An 18,656-nucleotide genomic window follows, 5' to 3' on the forward strand; every position below is an offset into this window, starting at 1 on the left:
AAATAATGAAATACAAAAAAGACAATTTGGCCGTCGTGCATGGTCCTGTATCCCAAGGTGACAGTTACGAAGACCACATCGACAGGCATTTCTCCTCAAGTCTGATTGTAAAGTTTTTATCCTGTTTTGGAACATGATTGGCAGGATGTGTAATGAACTGAAATGATGCCAAGTGTCAACATTTATAAAAGTAACCACCTCCCACCTCCCTCCCACTCCATCTCGATCACATTTCAAATCAGTCCGAGCTCTATTCCGCGCAACTCCAACAAAACAGCTGACCATCGTCAGCCTGACTGTCGGACACCTGTGCTGTGGGCCCCTCACGAGTCCCACGCTCAACACATTTCCAGGGTCTTCTCAGGATGTTTACAATAATACTGGTGTGAGAAGCAGCATCATGTCCAACCCAGCAGCATAATGTCTAAACCCCACTGCATCAGTCGATGTATTGATGCTGCATAGCTTGACTGTTGCTGAGCCAAGTTAGGCTGTTGGCGGATGAGTCCGATACCTGAATCGCTGCAGGAGAGGAGGCTTTCTGGTGCAGGAGAGCTATTCGTTTCCCAGTATCATAATACTAATCAGGGGCGTAAGAACAGAGGAGTCAGTCATGGAAGGAGACAGGCCCGTATAATTGGAAGGGCATCATAAAGTCTGTGCCTCAACAAGCTATCCTTTGCCAGGGTCCTGGGCATGCGGGCTCACACACACTCAAGCTCACACACACACACACACACACTCAAGCTCACACACACACACACACTCAAGCTCACACACACACACACACTCCAGCTCACACACACACACATGTACATACACAAGAGCACAAACAGACCCACTACAGCATATCTCTCTTTCTTTCTCTCTTTCTCTCTCATCCTCCATGCCTTCCATCAGCTCCTACACAGACTGCAACATCTCTCTGTCTCTTTATCTCTCTCAGTCCCTATATATCTTCCTCTCTCTCTATTTGTCTGTCTCTCTCTGTTTGCTTGTCCTCCATCCCGAACTCCCTCCCATCCGCTCTCTGCCAGGCCGAGGTGGTTTGGGCACAGGTCCGGGGGGAGGGGCGGGGGTGGGGGTGGGGTGGGAGCCAGCAGGAGGACAGCCGAGGACCTGCAGCAGAGCGGAGCAGGCCAGCAGCAAGACCGACTGATCTATCCATCACCACCTCGCTGACGTCCGGCACTGTCAGGAGGAAGGAGGACGCCACCTCCACCCCCACCCTCCTTCACCTCAGACGGCCCGTAGCCCACCCCACGGCCCCCCTCACAGCCCTCCTCCTGCCAGGAGAACGGCCTGCTCTTATCTGCCCTTGAGAGGTTCGCACTTCAAAAGGCGGGCACACACAGACACATCAAAAACACACTGATTCGTGGAACGGGCCTGGAAGATGTCCTCCTGTGATGGACCTGGATAATTGCTGGACTCGTTTCTATTTCTGTCGCATTTCAGGGGGAGGGAGTTTGAAGGGTTCTGTGAGAGTCTGCCAAGTAGAAGTAGTGGACACATTGGAGGCCATCACAACAGATGTTTTCAAGCTGGAGCCATGCTTGAACAGAATGGCTGATGGGATAGAAGGATGGTTTTCGTTTTTGAGTTCCATTACCACTGGTATAAATATTTCACTATGTTTTTTGTTTAAAATTCTTTCTTTTTTTAAAGCAATTTTCTAAGGGAAGCCAGGGCCCCCAAAGAAGACAGCAAACATCTCAACACAAGATTGAAAAAAACAGAGAACAAAAACAACATATTAACGTACGAACAGTTGACAGAGCGAACCGTACAGCTTCCATCCTCCATCCACGTCTGCAAGCCTGCATGAAGCATCCACACTCATCCCCGCATGCCTCGGGCAACTGGGACCTGAAGTCCCTGAGTGGAACTAGCCGAACAAGCCGGAGGAGATGCTGGGAAAGCTCTCTGTGCTGTCAGCGCGTAACGAGAGCCAGCAGTGTCTCCCAGCTCAGAGAAGGGCCCCAGGCCTTGAGGAAGCTGCAGTCTGCTGGGTCCTGTTTGCTAACTGTTAACTGCTACTGGGGAAGCGACAGAGGCTGCAGATGTAAAGGACCAGTTTGCTTTTGGAGATGAAAACAAACTATGTATTACGTTTGCGGGGGGGACATATTGTCTGGTGAATCTTTTAGAAGCCTGTGCTTTCCTAGTCATTAAACTTCAATACACAGTGCAAGCGTCTCTGAAATGCACAAACAGCCTTGAGAGCCTTTGCCGTCATGCAATAAGCACCAGTACTATCTTATACTGTGCAGACTGGTGATAGATAAATAGTAATGAATCAAAACTATTGGCAAGGATGTGACTTACAATTACTTTTTGGAGGTGCTGCCACCATCAAATACAGGAAGAGAATGATCACATTACAGCGAGATTAAAGTAATAATAGTAATAGATTTTATTTGTAATGCACAGTTAAGATTCTAAAAGCAAGGAAAGAACATCAGCAAGGTAAGAACATCAAAGTAATGAGGACTTTGTCCTGACGGGGGAATATACCCAGACTTCTCCCTACCAACGGAGCTGTGGAGTGATGAATGGTCCAGCGAGAAGCACATGTTAAATCACGGAGCTCATTTTAAAAAGTGCCGTTATTTAGCTAAGCTTAACCCCCCTTCGCTCACCCCTCCAAACCCTTCCATGAATCCCTCAGCCAACCAAACAGTGGGAATTTGTCATTAAAGGAATGACACTGTCAGAATTTAATTAACAAATGTGCAATGAGACAAAATATGTCTCCAAACCATAAAAACCATCGTCGAACAATAAGAAATACTCTATGAGATCTGGGTGTATTTACCCAGACATACTGTTAAATCAATATGTCGTCAACATCGCAGCAGAAAGAGGGGGGATTCACAATCTATATTTCTTTTTGGTCTGGCAGTTTATATTGATTTGTTCTCTTGGTGGCTTCATACACACACACACTAAAACAGTGGCTATAAAGAAGAAAAAAACAGGTTGCTCATATTGTGCAGAAATGAGCTTGCACCTAAAAACAGGAAGTCTGTGAGTCGAATTTTCATCATGGTATTTGCAAGGTTAATTAGCTACGAGGAGCCTGCGATTTAGCATTTTAACAGGATGTGAAAAAGGCCAGGTAGTAATCTGTGGTGAGTTGCTTCCTTTTCAGATACAAACTTGAACCTTAAAGCCACCTCATTAAATGCATGCAGCACGTGGTTTTGACTAGCGTGATGGGAAGTGCCACTCATTTCTAACACGTAGAAATTTTAGTGAATCAATGCCATTTCTTCCCCTTTTCTACTCACACCGTACAGATGATGCATGTGTCTGTCAATGTGTTTGTGAAGGGAAAATGGCCCACAAACACATGACTAATTAGGGAGATATTTTACAGGCCGCCACACTGTCAGAATGCAACTGAACTACTTCACAAATGCTGGAAACCATTTCACTCCTCTGTGTCCTTCTCTACTCTAAGGGGGGACCAGATTATCGGACCACATTAGTTTATGACGTAGCTTAATTCATTCTCAATTATTTCGCGTGAAAAACCATGTCAGTTTCCCATTTTCAAATGCACCCTTTCATTGCAGCAGGGCATTCATGTATAAGCCTCAATGTCTGACTTCTATACCATAGAAACTGTTCAATCCATGTTATACTGGTGTGATTGGACCTTGGGTCTTTGAGTTATGTTGTCGATCACTCTGACGTACTCTCCTTAGACACAGCCCTTTGCTCTGTCTCCATGTTCTGCTGAAGCTGTGGTTTAATGAAGCAATTTGTCTATAAGGGGATTATGCCCTGTATTTACATGGGTGGTGATGACTCATGTCTTACTATATTACTGATGGTGAGGATCCCAGCCACTGGTTCCAGGCAGATGAGAGATGTGTGTGTGTGTGTGTGAATGCTATCATGGTGTCTTCATAATGAGCGGTGTGTGTGTGTGTGTGTGTCTGTGCGAGAGAGAGAGAGAGAGAGAGAGAGAGAGAGAGAGAGAGAGAGAGAGAGAGAGAGAGAGAGAGAGAGAGAGGAGAGAGAGAGAGAGAGAGAGAGAGAGAGAGAGAGAGAGAGAGAGAGAGAGAGAGAGAGAATGTGTGTGTATGCTATCATGGAGTCTTCATTACAAGCCAAGGCAGCATGACTGAAGCCAGAAGAAATGCAGATGCCATCTGTGGTGCACGCATGCCAAAGCAAGCAGGGGGAATTTACAGGAATGTTTACACATGGCATTTCACCGTCACTGCACTGACAACATAAAGACATGTGGCATTGACATGTAAGCTATAGAGACACACAATACTTTCATGAGAGTCTTGAGTCATGAGAACAACGTTTTGGTAAAAGGCAACGTTCTGACTTGCCGAAAAACAATAAATTATGCCCGAAATGATTGCGGACAAGCACAGTGACCAAAAGTGTAACCAAAAAGAGCCTTCAGCCTTCAGGCCAACCTCCAGTCTCCCACAGACCCCCCCTTATCCTCTCCAGACCCCCTAAGCCTCCGCCCCATCAGCAACACGGCCGCAGGTAGACCAGCCAGGTACCGGCTGTGCCTGAAGAGTCACTGAGTCTCCTGCCGCCTCTACCAGCATGCCATCGCCACCCACAGACCTGTTCCCAGAGAGAGGGAGAGTACGGAGGGAGGGAGAGTACGGAGGGAGGGAGAGAGGGAGGGAGGAAGAGGGAGGAATGAGCCCGGGGGGGGGGGGGGGGGGGGGAGTCACGGAAGGACTGAGGATGGAAGGGAGGAACGTTTTTTTTGAGGAGGGAGCAAGTTGCTTCTTTTGTGCAGGGGAGCATGTCTAGTACTTGGGCCTCCAGAGATAAAACATAAGCTTTCGGAACGGAACAGAGCCCCAGTGTCTTTGCTTTGTGTGATGCCTGTAGGGAGCTATTTCCGAGTATGTGTCATGTACTGTGTGTTTGCCTTTGTACTTCAGGCATGCATAAACTGCCTCTACCTCTCCTTTCCTTCCTCTCTTCTCTCTTCCTCTTTCCCTCTTCTCCCTCACTCTGTCTTTTCTCAATCCATGGTCTGTCATTTCCTGTCTCTTCCTCCTCTCCTCTCTCCCATGTTTGGTCAGCTGTTCCCTCTCTTATGCCCAAGCTCTGCCTAACTCTTTATTCTCCCATCTCTCAGAGGCTCATTGCAAAGCTGTGCTGGTACGACAACACATACATGACTGTGACTCATGACAAAGCCCGATTTATCTTCCCCTGTTGGAGATAGAACTAGGCTCATGTGCATGGTGTATGTGCATGTGTGGAAGAAATTGGATTTACTGTGTGCTTACATTATTCACTAATCAATAGAACTAGTCATTGGATACTAGTTAGTACGTTCTCATTTGAGCTTGCTATTAATAAGAGTATATTGTGTCTATGTGTCAGGGTTAATAGATGTTCGGGGTCAGGAGAAAGTACTGGCTAAACACTTTCTTCATCACATGCAAGGGGGCTGTTTATGCAGTGCTCTGTGTGTGTGTGTGTGTTTGTGTGTGTGTGTGTGTGTGTGTGTGGGCAGTGCTGTGTCTGTGTGTGAGTGTCCCGGAGATAAGAGCGCACCCTGTATTTCACAGTATAGAGTGTGTAGCAATGCAACAGCTTCTGTCCTACTGTCATCACTGTGGTTTGGCTTGAGTAGCAATCCCAGTCATGGAGTTACAGTCAGTGGGATTAACAGTGGTAAAGACTCACGTACATACCCCCCCCCCCCCCCCCCCCCAGTACGCTGCAGCAGTGTTTGTCAGGGGGGCTGGATCTCGTTGGAAAATGACTTAAACACCCTGTAGGTGTGCTGTCTGCACATTGCTTATTCCTGATTCCTCAGACTTGTTTAAAGTAGCCCAAATCCCAATCTAAGGCCTCCGACACCCAAAACAGCTTCAGGAAATCAGACACAGCTCCAACCTGGACACACACACACGTAGGCACACACACTGTCTCAAAAATTGGTATTACGGGCCCTCAGGGTCTGACATAAGTCAAGGCATGGCGCACGTGGCTCTAATCCCCCAATTAAGTCACATTCCCCACAAGTGGAGCTGAGGGGAGAGCAGCCTGACAGTTCCATTAAAAAGCAGGGATGAAATATGGCATGAAGGTGAATAGAGATCTCTCTCTCTCTCCTCCTCCTCCTCTCTCTCTCTCTCTCTCTCTCTCTCTCTCTCTCTCTCTCTCTCTCCCTCTCCCTCTCCCTCTCCCTCTCCTCTCTCCCTCTCCTCCTCTCTCTCTCTCTCTCTCTCTCTCTCTCTCTCCCCCTCTCTCTCTCTCCCTCTCCTCCTCTCTCTCTCTCCCTCTCCTCCTCTCTCTCTCTCTCTCTCTCTCTCTCTCTCTCTCTCTCTCTCTCTCTCTCTCTCTCTCTCTCCCTCTCCCTCTCCCTCTCCCTCTCCCTCTCCCTCTCCCTCTCCCTCTCCTCTCTCCCTCTCCTCCTCTCTCTCTCTCTCTCTCTCTCTCTCCCTCTCTCTCTCTCTCTCTCTCTCTCCCTCTCCTCCTCTCCCTCTCTCTCTCTCCCTCTCTCTCTCTCCCTCTCTCTCTCTCTCTCTCTCTCTCTCTCTCTCCCTCTCTTCCACTCCGTGCCGGTGAGAAGTTCTCCGACCTTGCAGAGAGACGTTCCTGCGTCGGCCAGGTCTCCTCTCCTCTCCGCAGAGGGAACGCAATCTGGGGTTTCAATAGATGGTCCTACAGGCTGTGATTACACTGTTTGGAGAAGCAGTGGCCCCTGTGGAGGGGAGGGGAGTGGAGGGGAGCTTTTGTTGCTGATGTTTGGTGGTTGTTGCTTTTCCTTCACCACCTCTGGCACCTCGTTTTATCGAGCTGGAAGCGAGACAAGGCGCATCACGAGTCAGAGCGGCGCTGCTATCTCTGCTGACAGGGTTGTTGAGGTACCACAGCAATAATATTCAGGATCCCCTCAGGTTATGGATCCCAGTAAGTGCTTCCACCTGCCAGGTGGTAGAGGGGTGAGGGGAGTAGAGGTTACAAACTTGGAGGTGCTTTCAGGGGGAGTCTGAGGCAGGGTGAAGGGGTGAGTGAGAGTGTAACAGACTCTCTTGCACTGAAATGTCCCAGCGACGTCCAAGTCCAGCCGTCAGAGTAGCTTTTAAGAAACAGCCACAATGTTTACATTTACCCCCCCACATGCTTGCTGAGTTTCCATGAATTTCCATCTTACACTCCTACACAAGCAGTCTCTATTTCTGACAGTCGCCCCACAGGAACTACACAAACTTCCTCCTTCAGTTTCTTGCCCAGTGATTGACAAGATCCAACTGGATTACGCACCACCGTGAACTGACTGACTGTACAGGCCACACCAGTTTTACTTCCTAGTCATAAAGTACTTGCCTTAAATGATTTAGCTTATGTGCTTGTTTCATGTCTCATGGAAGCTGCCTGGGTATGATGGAAGCTCAGGTGAGACTAGTTTTGGGTGTTTGAAAGTTCTTTCTTTGAACATTATATGGAACATAAAAAAGAAAGTACACAGGTCAGACCACAAAAAAAGCATTCATTAATTATTACTTGTACATTTAAGAGAACGCTGATAATTCACCTTTGTTACTATAGGCATACAGAAATACATGACATTTACATTTAGCAGACACTGTTATCCAGAGCAACTTACAGTAAGTACAGGGACATTCCCCCGAGGCAAGTAGGGTGAAAGTGCCTTGCCCAAGGACACAACGTCATTTGGCACAGCCAGGAATCGAACTGGCAACCTTCTGATTACTAGCCCGATTCCCTAACCGCTCAGCCATCTGACTCAGTTCTGAATACACAATTTGTCTTAATCTACATTCCACAGTACAGTACCTGGCTGTATTGATGTGTCTTCCAGGGCCTCAGAACACAAACCCTATCCTTCTGCTTCTTCCAATCAAGCCCTGATACCCACTTCCTGTAAAATCATAAAGATGTGACAGGATTGGTCAGGTCAAAAACATTTGGCAACATATAGATTTGGCAACATATAGTATATCCTCGCCTTAAGCCCTGGCAACTACATCATCGTGTTGTACAATATTTGGCTTTTCGTTTTGAGGTAGAGGCTTTTGAGGGCATAATTGAGGTTGTACTGTACATGCCCTGCCTAAAACACCAATTACACCGCGAGACACTGTACAAATTAAGAGTCGTTCGTCCTTTCAGTACCTAACTCTCCCCCTTCCATTTTCCGTACCTGTCTGCTCTTACTACTCTGGCTGACCCTGATGTGTTCCCTTAGCCACGGCATGGAGGTCACCAGCAGCAAGCGGAAGTAGTTCTGGAACTTCCTGCCTACGAAGGTGTAGAACATGGGGCTGATGCAGAAGTACAGGTAGGTGAGGTGCTTGGTCAGGTGGAGGGCGTAGCCGAGGCGGTTGGTCTGCTCGCAGGACTTGTTCTCGAAGGAGTTGAGGAAAATGACGACGTTGTAGGGGGCCCAGCAGATTAAAAAGAGCAGCACGATGACAAAGATGAGCCTGACTGTGCGGAACTTGCTCACCACCCTGGAGGAGATGACCGTCATGGCGATCCTGGTGTAGCAGGAAACAATCACACCAACGGGAAGAGGAAGAACACCACCAGCTGGATGTAGAGCTCCCATTGGTCGAGGAGCTCCAAGTCTAACCAAGCAGACCATTCCAGCTTCTCGCACAGCTTGCTCTTGCCGCCGTGTAAGTCCATCAAGTCGATGACCAGAAGGTCCTTGACGCAGGACAGGATGCTGATAAGCCACACCCCCACACACGCCACCATGGCGTAGCCCCGCCTCCTGAAGCGGTGGGCCTCCAGAGCGTGGACCACGGCCAGGAAGCGGTCAAAGGTCATGAGGGTCAGGAACAGGATGGAGCTGTAGAAGCCCAGGTTGTAGGAGCTGCCCACCAGCTTGCACATGCTCCTGCCGAACACCCAGGTGGAGAGCTGGTGGTAGACGCCCAGGAAGGGCAGGCTGAACATGAACAGCAGGCCGGACGCCACCAGGTTGACCAGGATGATGTTGGTCACTGTGTTCATCTTCTCAAACTTGTAGAGGATCACCAGGACCAGGCTGTTGCCCAGCAGGCTCAGGACAAAGATCAAGTAGAAGAAGATGGATAGCTTCGCACCGAAGACATTGTTGTCTTCTCGGTCGCAGAATACCACATCACCGGAGTATGTACTGTATTCTACAGTGTAGTTGCTATCATATCCATGTCTTGGAAACACCTGCAAAATAACAAAATAACTTTACTGAACTAGTATTTTGAGAGAGTTACATCAATACAAAAAATATATTTACATCCCTATAACATTGCAGTACTGTAAAAATGTGCGCACAGACATGAAGAAATGTCACTTTGTTCCCCACAAAAATCGTACAGGAGGTTTGTATGTTGGAAATGTACGTTGGTTGATACTGCCATGAGTACTCTTGGCTAAGCTTATGACATCGGAACATTGCCTCAGGGATCAATAAAGATCAGTTAATTCAATTCCGTTTTTGACTGGAGTGACTTGTATGAAACCTTTACAGAGTGGACTGGTGAGTGGAGGTTGGAGGTGGAGGGGGTGGGTGAGCTTCCTTTTTCACTGAGATAAGTTAGGACTCGAGGGGTGACTACAGGGGCAAGTGACTCTGTGTGTGTGGGGAGGAGGGAAGAGAACAGAGACAGAGAGAAGAGTGAGAGAGAAAGAGAGAGAGAGACAGAGAGAGAGAGACAGAGAAGAGAGAGAGAGAAGAGACGAGAGAGAGAGAGAGTGAGAGAGAGAGAGAGAGAGAGAGAGAGAGAATGAGATACGAGAGAAGAGAATGGATGAGAAGAAAGAAGGGGTGGAGAATACTACCTGTAATGCATCCTCCTTTGATTGCATTTGAGTTACTATTCTTATCACTTTGAAAATGTGTTTTATTTCCATATTCAACCGATAAGATTAACATTAATAGGGCACAGTATTTCCTAAGAGGAAATCAAAGAACATACCGAGAGTTGTTAAATTAAGAAGTAATTTGAGTCACATTGTGTATTGGTGACAGTTAAAACTGTGAAAATGCTATTCAGAGAAATCAAGTATGTATTAATCATTACCAGTAGTCTTTTCACAGCAGAAATACAAATAACTGTTATTGGATATGGGAAATGGTGAAATGCCACATAATGTGAAGCAATCTTGCGACTCATTAGTAAGTAAGGTGATGTGTGAAATGTATGCAAGAATGCTTCATGAGGAGTAAAATGTAGATAGTTTCTGCAACATAAAAACTTGAATTTAGAGAAGTATGTTAGAAGAGAACAATTCTCCATTGATGACTAGATAGACAGTTTCGACATCTTCAAAGTCATAAACTGCCCCTCTGGAGTTGGTGCTGAGGGCCTTATTCAGCCCCATCTGGGTTTACAAGACCACTTTATAAAGAAATACCCATGTCATGATATAACATTTAACACAATGATATGTCCAACATGGAGGTCAAGTTACAGTACCATTGGCAGTGCAGTATGTACAGGATAACATAACATTTTGTCTTGGTCAAAATGAAAGGAAAGAAAATGTAAAAAAATATCATAAATACATACATTTTATTCTTGAGGAACAATCATCCTGAAAAGTCCAAAACGTTAGACATGATGACCTTTGACCCTGAAACCTCTCTCAAAAGCCTTGGCTCAGGGGTCACAGCAAACCAATACGACACCCGACAGTCCTCATTTCTACCAATCTAGTAAAAAAGGGACCCCTGTTCTCCCACCAAACAACCAAGTCCATGACAAGACAGGCTGGTTTTCCAGACGCATGGTTAAGCAGAGTTGAGGTTATAAAATGTTTGAACTTCAATTGAACTACATCTACTCTAGTCTCCACCTGTGTCAGGTAAACCGTCCATGTCTTGTTACACGACGTTGACCTTTGACCCGCTACAAATACGAGTGGCAGCCAATCAGAAGTTGGCCCCTTGCTGTAGCGGTCCTCCCTGTGGTCGTAGGCTTGGTAACACATGGACATGTCACACACTCCCGGAAGCCCCGGGGAGCCCCGTTTACCGGGAACGCCAGAGAGAACCGAACTTCCCGGTAGTCCCTTGGGGCCCTGGGCGTCCGACACCGTCCGAGCCACGAGGTCCCTGGTCTCCTGAGGTGAGGTGGGGTTGGGGGGGCAGGAGGTGGGGGTAACAGATACCAATAGTGCTGAAGAAGTAGCAGGAAGCTTTGTACCGTGACAAGACTGTGGAGTGTGGGAGAACTGCCTTCACAGACAAAGGGTTTCCCCTCCGTTCAAGCAAACAGACAACTACATCTGTTGTGAGGTTTCCAACACATTCCTAATCCCTCAGTATCCATCCCAGTTAAGCCTTAATCCTGCCGGGTGTAACTCACCTGGCTGTCCAGGATGCCCTGTCGGACCAGGGCGGCTCTCTCCTCTGGTCCCCTTCAAGCCCCGCGGCCCCATGTCACCTGGGATAACACAACGTTCACTGTCCAGAGGAAGCCACAGCATGCACTTCCCAAACGAATGAACTCTACACTGTCATTGCCATCGCCAGGTTCCTCCGTCACCTTTGAGGCCTTGTGGTCCGTGGTGGCCAGGGGGACCCTGGTAGCCCTGAGGGCCCGTCCTGCCGGGGTATCCAAGCTGGCCGTTGGAGCCCTTGGGCCCTGAAGCTCCAGGCTGACCTGGGGTTCCCTTCTCCCGCCTGGCAGGGCTCACAGCTGCTGGAGGCGGCCAGGCTCTGCAACAGCTGGGGCAACTGGCCTGGAGGGAGAGGGGGGCGGGAAGTCCAAACTCATGTTATCTCCTGTTCTACTATTATCTGGAGAGATAGCAAGAGAGAGAGAGAGAGGCAGGGAGAGAGGGAGAAAGAGGACGCAACAGGAACGTGGATGAGAAAGCGGGGGCAGCAGCGGCGGACAGGGAAAGACACTTACTCCTCAGCACGGCTCCACAGAGCTTCATCAGGAGGTCGTCCGAGGGTGGCTTCCCCTGAAACCCAGATAAGAGAGTCCTCCCGTGAGTCCCTGCGCTCCCCGTCCGACCGGCGGCGGAGGGATTCGCGCCGACCTCGTCATTCGCAGGAAAAGGTCAGGTGACTCGAGAGACTCACCGGCTTCCCCGGGTAGCCCGGGACGCCTGGTTGCCCCCGGCAACCCGTCCTGGCCGCTGGATCCCCGAGGCCCGACAGCGCCGGCGTGTCCCATGTCCCCCTTCTTCCCATCATGCCCTTTGGCACCCGTCTCTCCCAGGACGCCTTTCTGCGAGACCAGACACAAACGCACGCATGCGGACACACACACGCACACACGCAGTGGACAATGTGCTGTCAGAAAGGACCATGCTCTTTCGTGTAAAAATGTCACGGTGTCCCCTTCCATCAACTTGGTTGACCTATTTTCGACCTCGAGCCAAAACGTCTTCATAGACCTTACTTAGATCTGAGTCCTGCACCTCTGTCACTCAAGCTCTGCTCTGACAGTCAGAAAGAGGCTTCCTACCAAAGGAGCTTTTACACAGGCAAAATCCACATCGGCTGCGAGGGCTGGAGAAGTCACTACATTGCTTTTACACATGCTACTATACACCTGTATCCTGCGAGGCAGATTTCTCTGTGCCCCTTAGGCCAGGGTCTCTTGGGTGTCACGCAGGAACACCATTGGGTGTGCTTTGTTCCCGTAGCTCTGTGAGGAGCTCATTGAGCTCATTGTCTCTTGGGTGTGGAGTTGTGTAGCGGCTTGGAGAATAGATTAGATCTAACACTGCAGTCTAATTCGACAAACCTCTCCTTTTCCTCCTCTGGGTCCCACTTCACCCTGCCAAAGAAGGGAAGAGGGGAGGGTAGACAGAAGAGAGGAGAGATGAGGGGAGGAGATGAGAGAGGATGAGAGGGATAGAAGACGACAAAAGAGACAAGAGGAGAGAGAGAAGAGATGAGGATGAAAAGAGGAGGAAAGAAAAGACGGTTATAAAATGCACCCCATCTTGCCGAAGATACACAATATGTTCACCGTTCCCTCCAGATGAAAGCACTCATATTATTTAAATTGTTTTTCCTGTGGCGCTAACGTTTTCCTGCATTATCGCACAGTACTGCATTCTGTTCTTCCTCTTTACACAATCCTGTGACTACAGCTGAACTCTACTGTACAACAACAACCCTCTGGAGTAGAACAGCTATGGGGTTGTCATGGCAAGCTGGCCCCTCATACAGTCAGTGACTGAAGAGCTGGACGATGAAAGCAGGAAGAAAGAAATGCTGGGTCACATCCCTGCCACTCTGGGAGCACTTGGTAAGAACCTGTTGGTTACAATAATTCAACGACAAGGCCCACAAACGGACACACACAACCAAATAATCGCACACGCACACGCGTGCCACCGGGAGAAAGGCGCGCGCGCACATGTGCACCCGCCGCACGCCACGGCGACGCTGAAGTAAACGTGACCACCAGTGCCACCCAGTGGTAGGTAGAGGAAACTGCACTCACCGGCAGGCCGTCCGCTCCCTGAGTGCCATCACTTCCCCGCTCCCCCTGGAACAAGAAACCTGGATGAGATGGAGGTGTGTGCGTGCCTACCTGCAGCACCTCTGCTACGGCGACAACAGGGTCAAGGTGGAGGTACCAACATTGAATTTGTCCCTGAGTTGCGCGTGCATCGATTTTGTGCACACCCTTACTTTTATGAGTCAGTGCAGTTCTGCAGTTATGAAATATCTGTGGCCGTGATATGCTATCGTGCGAGGGTGCGGCTGGACTGCACATGGTGGTGGAGGACCAGAGTCCAGTAGCACCAGGGTGATCATCACCAGCTGAAGAGGCAGGGGTGACTCATTGAGACAGATCGGTGTGGACACACAGCCCCCCGGGAGCACACAGGCAGCGACGCAGGGACGTCTTCCTCAAGGTAGGACACCACAACTCAAGAGACCTTTTATATTTCTGTCCCTTTAATGTGTGTGTGTGTGTGTGTGTGTGTGTTTGTCTGCGTGCGTGCGGTTAAAGACAAGCTGTCCACTTTCTGGTGACTCATTCATGACTAACTATGTTCTGAGCACACTGTTAGTCATTACACACTAATTACATTGTAAGTGCAGTTATTCTATGGGTCATCAATGGTATTAATGCTGGTATTGTGCTGACCTGAGTAAAACTTGATTACTATATTTCGTTAAGTGCTTTTCAACGAATGTATGCTGGATGCACAGGTCAGAGATAAACATCAGAGTATGCACCCATATCTCCAGGTAAAGTACCTCTGAAATTCTATGCAAATTATCAGAGATTCGAATGAGGTTTTGTTGAAGACATGCTAACCAGCTAGGCTAATGAAGCAGATTTCTACAGTACTGTAGATGTGATCAGAACACAGGTGACCCCAAGGCAACTGTAGCTATCTCGACTCTTTTTCGGAGAGACACCATGAGAAATGAGAAGAAGTTACCTGGCTCCCTTTAGGCCCCGTCTCTCCACTCTCGCCCTGAAAAACAAGAGCGGCAAATGCGTCAAAGCAAAGGCAGGCGTCTGGGATCGGCCAGTTTAAAATCACTGACAAACCCTTCAGCACGTTCCACGCGAGGATGTAAGTAAACATAAATAATGCACAAAACAAATATGCATTATGCAGAGTCGTCAACATTTCATGGCAGAAACATGCAAATGAACAGGCTACTGGCTCCAGCAGTCATAAATCATGCACATATCATTGCCGCCAAGGCAACAGGCAGCCTTGTTAGCTCCCCCACAGGTGATTTTGTTTTGTTTGTTTTTAAATTCCCGCTTTATTTGTCTACTTCCTTTTGCCCTGGTGTGACTTATATCAACACTCATCAGGTGTCGCCTCACCTTGTGACCTTTGAACCCTGGCAGCCCCATGGAACCTGGTTGCCCTGGAAACCCCGGATCACCCGGTGACCCCTACAGAGGTGACAGGTGAGAGGTCGCACAGGTAAACATCTCACATGCAATATTTTAACTCCCTAATTGAAGTAGTTTTTCTACAAACACAGGCCTTTAAGCACCTGCAGCAGTCGCCTTTCAGACCGCGTTGTGGATATGATGCTCACTCAAGCATATCAGCATCAGCAAAAGATGACGGCATAGGTTACCCACAATGTGACAGTTTTGCCTGACATATTGTCCTTATTGTGCAATTTCACAAGTAATTTCTTTGCCCCTAACCAAGAATGATTACTTCACCCATCAGAGTAATATCCTGTTACAGCAGTGACAGCACTCAGTGTCTGAGAAGCAGAACTTGTTTAAGTGTTGGTTAACAATAAAGAGGGCGGCAGAGGGATGAGTCAGAGACCGGGAGGACAGAAAGCCTTGAGGAGGAGGGGAAGGGAGGGAGGGAGGGGGGGGACAGGTGGAGGGAAAACCCAAGGAAGACGCAGAGAGATAGAAGAGAGGAAGTGTGTAGGCGTGTGTGTTTCCTGACTATTAATCACGGAGTGTGTCTCCACTGGCGTCTCACCTTTTGGCCAGGCAGTCCAGTTGAACCAGATGTTCCTTGGTCTCCACAGCTCCCCTGAATAAAAGACCCACATGGCTGACCGAAACACATTTGACCTCTCATCCAAAGAGAAACAAAGTCTGAGCGAATTATATCACTATCAGGAAAGCAGTGAATAGCCTGGACACTGGGGACAGGGCATTAACATTAGCATAATCGCTAATTAAAACAGACGGCTGAGGCGACAGACCTTGGGGCCATCTCGTCCATTCTCACCAGGCACTCCTAGAGGGCCCTGCATGCCCTGGAGGGAAGAAGAGAGAGAGACGGAGGGAGGGAGGGAGGGAGCGAAAGAGATAACGTGTGAGAGTGGGATATTTACAAAAGGAGAGAGAGGAGAGGGAAGGGGGAGAGCGGGTAAGATTGCTTTAGGGGCTGCAGTGTGACAAAAAAGCTTGACAGCTTAGTCAGAAAACACCGGAGGAAAGAAGACATGGCGCTGTTCCATTTGAGGATTGTTCCTGTTTAGGACTTTTCCAGTCTAGCTTCAGTTGCTGTCCAACCCTCTTCTATTCTAGGAGGGTTTGATATAAAAAGAGGAATAAAGCTTGGGAGTCAGGTGGCTGAGCGGTTAGGGAATCGGGCTAGTAATCTGAAGGTTGCCAGTTAGATTCCCGGCCATGCCTAATGACGTTGTGTCCTTAGGCAAGGCACTTCACCCTACTTGCCTCGGGGAAATGTCCCTGTACTTACCGTAAGTCACTCTGAATAAGAGCATCTGCTAAATGACTAAATGTAAATGTAAAGCTAGCCTGCTAATGACAAAGCCTACCCTTAGTTAATTAAATACAATTTATTTATTTACCTTATCTTACCTGGAGAGACAAAAGATTGGTGTTGCAAAACGAATGATTCGTTTTGCAACACCAATCTTTTGCATCATTGAGATGATTCGTTTTGCACCAGATGTCAAGTCACACCAGACATGGGTATTGACCTCTTCCTCTTCCTGACCAGGAGGTGGTGCTAGCGCCGGAGCACGGTGGTGTGCATGAGAGCGTCTGGATGGTAATGCGTGACTCGTCTGTGTCTGACTGGAACCTTGCCTTCCACCAGTTGAGGGAGCAGAACTCCTCAGTGGCCATCTCCCCAGTCATCTAACACGCCCTCGTCTGAGCAGCTACTATCAGCCATCTCTAATTAACACCACAACAACATACACCTCCGAGTCCCGCCGTTCTGACTATTTATCACCTTGAGGCCTTGTGGAGCTAGTTAGCAGTAATGCTATAGAGCACTTCCATCATTTCCTGCCATCAAGCTAAGTTGCTATACCTTGCCCGTTGGGGATAATAAAGATGACCTTGGCCTAAACACAACTTTCTCTCTCTCTCTCTCTCTCTCTCTCTCTCTCTCTCTCTCTCTCTCTCTCTCTCTCTCTCTCTCTCTCTCTCTCTCTCTCTCTCTCTCTCTCTCTCTCTCTCTCTCTCTCTCTCTCTCTCTCGCTCTCTCTCTCTCTCTCTCTCTCTCTCTCTGTCTCTGTCTCTGTCTCTCTCTCTCTCTCTCTCTGACTTGTTCTGGAGGAGACGATGAGACCTACCGGAGGTCCTTTAGGCCCTAAAGCACCGTTCTGTCCAGGCAAGCCTCTCTCCCCCTGCGGAAAGATCAGAGGCATCTTAGACCCTGCAGAGAGCAAATCTGCCAAGCTGTTATGGTTCCCCAGCAGGGACGTGCATCGCATTCACGGTGCATTGATCCTACCGTCGTACACGGTATTGATCAGATGGGCTGTGATTGGCTAGACTGTACAGTGGGACCTTACCGGAGGTCCTCTTGTTCCCGCCTCTCCAGGAAGTCCGCGAATACCCTGAGGATGAGACGGCCTCGTCATGACAAGGCACATGATAAACGACACGATGGATCACTTTAACAGGGTGCAGTATATCAAAGGCCTGGCTGATACACTAGCTCCAGTACTTTGTTCATTCTTTGATTCGTTTTTTTCTTTCTCTCTTTTTCCTCGCCTTAATGAACTTGTCTGACAGATCCTGTTTTCCTTGCTTCAAGCTGGAGTGAGCTGGAGTGAGCTGGGGTCAGCCGGGGTCCTCAGAGGGCCTGACGGATGGGGGCTCCACTTACCTCATTTATTACCGGCAGGAAGCAGGGCCTGAGCCTTAACTGGGTAAACATCCCCATCAGGGCTACGCATGCACACAAACACACTGTGTGTACACACAGTCGCGCTCTTGCTTTTTGTGTCCCTCTCTTTCTCCGTGTCTCTCTATCACCATCATGTCTATCAGCCTTGTTTTAACTAAGCTGTGTGAGCGTGCGTTATCTGGTGTTGTGTAGCTGATAATGAAAAATGAGTCCTTTTTCTCATTGGTAGAACGCTGATCATTCTTGAACTGTGTTTTTATGTATTCTGTAACTGTGCAGTTGACTGAATGCTTGAATATCCTTTGGGATATTTGGTATATAAAATATTCACAATACTATGGAAAAGTAGATCTAAGGTATAAACAGGCAAAGACTTACAGCACAGGGAGCGGGCAATTACATAACAGACCCTGAACTAAATGAAACTGGTTTTTGTTTTCCTCCACAGAGAGTATCACAAAGATGGCAGAGAACAGACAGAAAGGTTAGTTCTGGCTGTGTACTGAAGTGTTCTGGCGCACTACTTGTGATATTACGTGTTTGCACAGTATAAAATGTAATATTTCTCTAAAGCAAGCCGTGTGGTACAGATAATGACACACTGTGTGTGTGTGTGTGTGTGTGTGTGTGTGTGTGTGTGTGTGTGTGTGTGTGGGTGTGGGTGTGTGTGTGTGTGTGTGTGTGTGTGTGTGTGTGTGGTAATAATAGATACCTGAGAGAGAGGTGAAATATGAGCCCTGTTCTTTGGTAGGAGGAAATAAGCCTAGGTGTGATATCAAGCATCTCCCAAACAACCCTCACCTTTCAGAGAAAACACACACAGATGCACATAGTCCAACACACCCACAGTAAAACCAAATACACACACTCCCAAAAACACACCCACACTCACAAAAATAGAGAGTTTTGGTTTAGTTGGTTGTCTTGGCTACACAGCAGGCCCTGCAAAGAAATCACCCTGTGATTCAAACTATCACTTATCTGCATACCTGCATTCACACACACACACACACACACACAACCCGCCTGTGGTATATACGAAAAAACTAGGAATGAATTATGACAAAACACACACACACCCACACCCAAAC

The 18,656-nt window shown here is 48.3% G+C and overlaps 2 protein-coding genes across 2 annotated transcripts in view; both read right to left on the reverse strand.

Moving 5' to 3' along the window:
- Nucleotides 1-7,486: 7,486 nt before the first annotated feature.
- LOC136957987 (C-C chemokine receptor type 1-like) lies at nt 7,487-9,386 on the reverse strand. Its single transcript, XM_067252205.1, is given in 4 exon segments — nt 7,487-7,897; nt 8,180-8,541; nt 8,544-9,189; nt 9,369-9,386. Coding segments are annotated over 4 exon segments (1,047 nt in total). The 3' UTR covers nt 7,487-7,876.
- Nucleotides 9,387-10,017: 631 nt separating this feature from the next.
- si:dkey-225n22.4 (collagen alpha-1(XXI) chain) overlaps nt 10,018-18,656 on the reverse strand; it is a 31,030-nt gene continuing 22,391 nt past the window's right edge. The window contains 16 exon segments of the mRNA XM_067251820.1: nt 10,018-11,016; nt 11,018-11,091; nt 11,337-11,414; nt 11,517-11,649; nt 11,651-11,712; nt 11,886-11,940; nt 12,062-12,097; nt 12,099-12,209; nt 12,732-12,764; nt 13,440-13,484; nt 14,395-14,430; nt 14,796-14,867; nt 15,427-15,480; nt 15,656-15,709; nt 17,006-17,059; nt 17,228-17,272. Of these exon segments, the coding sequence (XP_067107921.1) occupies nt 10,636-11,016; nt 11,018-11,091; nt 11,337-11,414; nt 11,517-11,649; nt 11,651-11,712; nt 11,886-11,940; nt 12,062-12,097; nt 12,099-12,209; nt 12,732-12,764; nt 13,440-13,484; nt 14,395-14,430; nt 14,796-14,867; nt 15,427-15,480; nt 15,656-15,709; nt 17,006-17,059; nt 17,228-17,272 (1,323 nt within the window). The 3' untranslated portion in view covers nt 10,018-10,635.

This window comes from Osmerus mordax, chromosome 15 (assembly GCF_038355195.1).
Source record: "Osmerus mordax isolate fOsmMor3 chromosome 15, fOsmMor3.pri, whole genome shotgun sequence".
Classification (NCBI taxonomy): Eukaryota; Metazoa; Chordata; class Actinopteri; order Osmeriformes; family Osmeridae; genus Osmerus; species Osmerus mordax.